At 39.5% G+C, this 2,874-nt stretch overlaps 1 protein-coding gene across 1 annotated transcript; it reads right to left on the reverse strand.

Annotated features, from left to right (window-relative positions):
- Positions 1-1,643: 1,643 nt before the first annotated feature.
- On the reverse strand, positions 1,644-2,336 carry LOC111540011 (CDGSH iron-sulfur domain-containing protein 2). The gene has a single exon (XM_023208074.2). The coding sequence runs from the start codon at positions 2,295-2,297 to the stop codon at positions 1,890-1,892; it is 408 nt and encodes a 135-aa protein (XP_023063842.2). The 5' UTR covers positions 2,298-2,336; the 3' UTR covers positions 1,644-1,889.
- Between the last annotated feature and the right edge of the window lie 538 nt (positions 2,337-2,874).

Raw genomic sequence — 2,874 nt, forward strand, 5'->3', positions numbered from 1 at the left:
TTTGGTTAGGTTTTGGTCTTTATCCCTCCATTGAAAACACTCCTAACAAAGCCATTATGACTTCTAATATTGCCATTCCCAATAGTCCCTTCTCTGTCCTTGATTCACCTAACATCTCAATAGTATTTGACACAATTCTTTAACATCAAGTTTATTGATGCATAATTTACAAACATTAAAATGCACATGCAGTTTGGTGAATTTGACAAGTACGTACATCTCCATAACAACCATCACCACAATCGATGTATAGAATATTTCCATCACCCCAGAAGTTACTTTTGTACCCCTTCCAATCAATCCCCCAAATCATCCTGATCTTAGACAACTACTGATATCCTTTTTATTACTAGATTTTAGATATTTTTTGGAATTTCATATTAATGAAATCATAAACTATGTACTCTTTATCTTGCATTTTTACTCAGCATAATATTTGAGATTGATTCCTGTTATTGAGTATATCAGCAATTCATTCCTTTTTAGTGAGTTAATATTGTAGGGGTAGACCACAATTTGTTTATTCATTTACCTGTTGATAGATATTTGGGACGTTTCTAGTTTGGGGCTCCTGTGAATAAAGCTACTTTAAACATTCATGTACCAGTTTTGGGTGGACATATAAGTTTCATTTCACTTGGATAAACTCCTAGGATTTGAGTTCCTGGGTTATAAAGTTAAGTAAGTATATGTTTAAATTTATAAAAATACCAAGCTGCTTCCAATGTGGTTATACAGTTTTACAGTCTCACTAGCAGTGATGAGAATTCTCATTGCTCCACAATCTCACCAACACTTGGTATTGGCAGCCTTTTTAGCCATTCTAGTGGGTATGATGCAGTATCTCGTTGTGGTTATGAGTTGCATTTCCCTTTAACTAATGTATTAGGTCACTTTTGTGCTACTATAAAAAAAATACCTGAGATTGGGTAACTTATAAAGAAAAGAGCTTTAATTGGTTCACAATTCTGTGGCTGTGCAAGCATGGTACCAGCATCTGCTTGGCTTCTGGGGAGGACTTAGGGAGCTTTTACTCATGCAGAAGGTGAAGCAGGAATGGGCATTTCACATGGCTAGAGCAGAAACAAGAAAGAGAGTGGGGACAGAGGAGGTGCCGCATATTTTTAAAGAGTCAGATCTTACGAGAACTCACTCACTATCAGGAGGACAGGACTAAGCTATGAGAGGTCTGCTCCCATGACTCAAATGCCTCATGCCAGATGCCACCTACAATATTGGGAATCACATTTCAACATGAGATTTAGAGAGCACGACGTTTAAACTATATTATCCCTCCCTTGGGTCCTCAAATCTCACCTACTTCTCATGTTTCAAAATACAATCATCCCCTCTCAATAGTCCCCTGAAGTCCTAACGCATTCCAGCATCAGCTCAATCAAAAGTTTCAAGTCCCAAGTCCAAAGTCTAATCTGGAGATGAGTTCCTTCCACCTATGAGCCTGTAAAATCAAAACAAGTTATTTACTTCTAAGATACAATGGAGGTACAGACATTGGGCAAACATTTGCATCCCAAAAGGGAAAAATTGGCCAAAAGAAAGGGGCAATAGGCCCCATGCAAGTCTGAAACCCAGAAGGGCAGCCATTAAATCTTTTTTTTTTTTTTTCGTAGCCACAATTTAGATTTTCCTAAATTAAAATCAGAAGTGATTTTATTGTTGGAAGATACATTAATTCTTTGAAGTCAGAATAAGAGGCTTGACAATTTAATTTCTAATTAAGTGACTGAATATACAAAGGATCAAACACAAACAGTAGTGCAGCAAGAAAATAAACTGGAAGAGATAATTGTTCAACCAGTAGTAATAATTAAGACACCATTTAAAAATTTTCTATACACAAAGAATGAGAAAATATTGTTATAATATTATTACACTTCTTTCTTCTTCAGTATTAGTGGACCCACATTATCTCCTGTCAATTCATTGTGTTTATTATGTGAACCATCGCAGGCAGGAAACGTTTTAGAACGCCAACACCTACAATAAGCTGCTTTAGCAAGACACAAATCTTCAATGTTTATTTCATTCACTACTTTCAGATTTTCCTTTTGTATTTTAAGATTAATCAAGCTATCCTTCTGTTGTTTTTTCTTCTGGAGGAATGGATGAACTGCAAGGTAGCCAAGAAGTGCGAGTACACCAAGGAAAGGCAATAACCGAAGCCATTCTGAAACTGTGAGCCTAGCGAACCCGGTAATGCTTTCAGGAACTGGGAGCCGCTTCAGATATGCCGGGAGCTGCACCTTCACGATGCGGGCCACGCTCTCCAGCACCATCCTGGCCAGCGGCGTCCACTCCTCTCCTGAGCCCCCTCCGCTCTCCATTAAATCTTAAAGCTCCAAAATAATCTCCTTTGATGTCTGTGTCCTACATCCTGGGCACACTAGTACAAGCGTGGGCTCCAAGGTCTTGGACAGCTCTGCCCTGTGGCTTTGCAGGGTTCAGCCCCCTCAGCTGCTTTCACAGATTGGAGCTGAGTGCCTGTGGCTTTTCCAGGTGCAGGGTGCAAGCTGTTGTTTGATCTCCCATTCTGGGGTCTTGAGGATGGTGGCCTTGTTACCAGAAAGGGGTCCCAATCCAGACCCCAAGGGAGGGTTCTTGAATCTCAAACAAGAAAGAATTCAGGGCAAGTCCATAGAATAACATGAAAGCAAATTTATAAAGAAAGTAGAGGAATAAAGAATGGCTACTCCAAAGGCAGAGCGGTGGCATGGACTGCTCCACTAATGATACTTATAGTTATTTCTTGATTATATGCTGAACAGGGGCTGGATTATTCATGAGCTTTCCAGGAGAGGTGGACAATTCCCAGAACTGAAGTTTCCTCCCCTTTTTAAACCACATAGGGTAACT

This window comes from Piliocolobus tephrosceles, chromosome 13 (assembly GCF_002776525.5).
Source record: "Piliocolobus tephrosceles isolate RC106 chromosome 13, ASM277652v3, whole genome shotgun sequence".
In the NCBI taxonomy this organism is placed as follows: domain Eukaryota; kingdom Metazoa; phylum Chordata; class Mammalia; order Primates; family Cercopithecidae; genus Piliocolobus; species Piliocolobus tephrosceles.

Excerpts from the sequence above, each read along its gene's own strand:
- LOC111540011 (XM_023208074.2), bottom strand. The coding sequence starts at position 2,297 with ATGGTGCTGGAGAGCGTGGCCCGCATCGTGAAGGTGCAGCTCCCGGCA.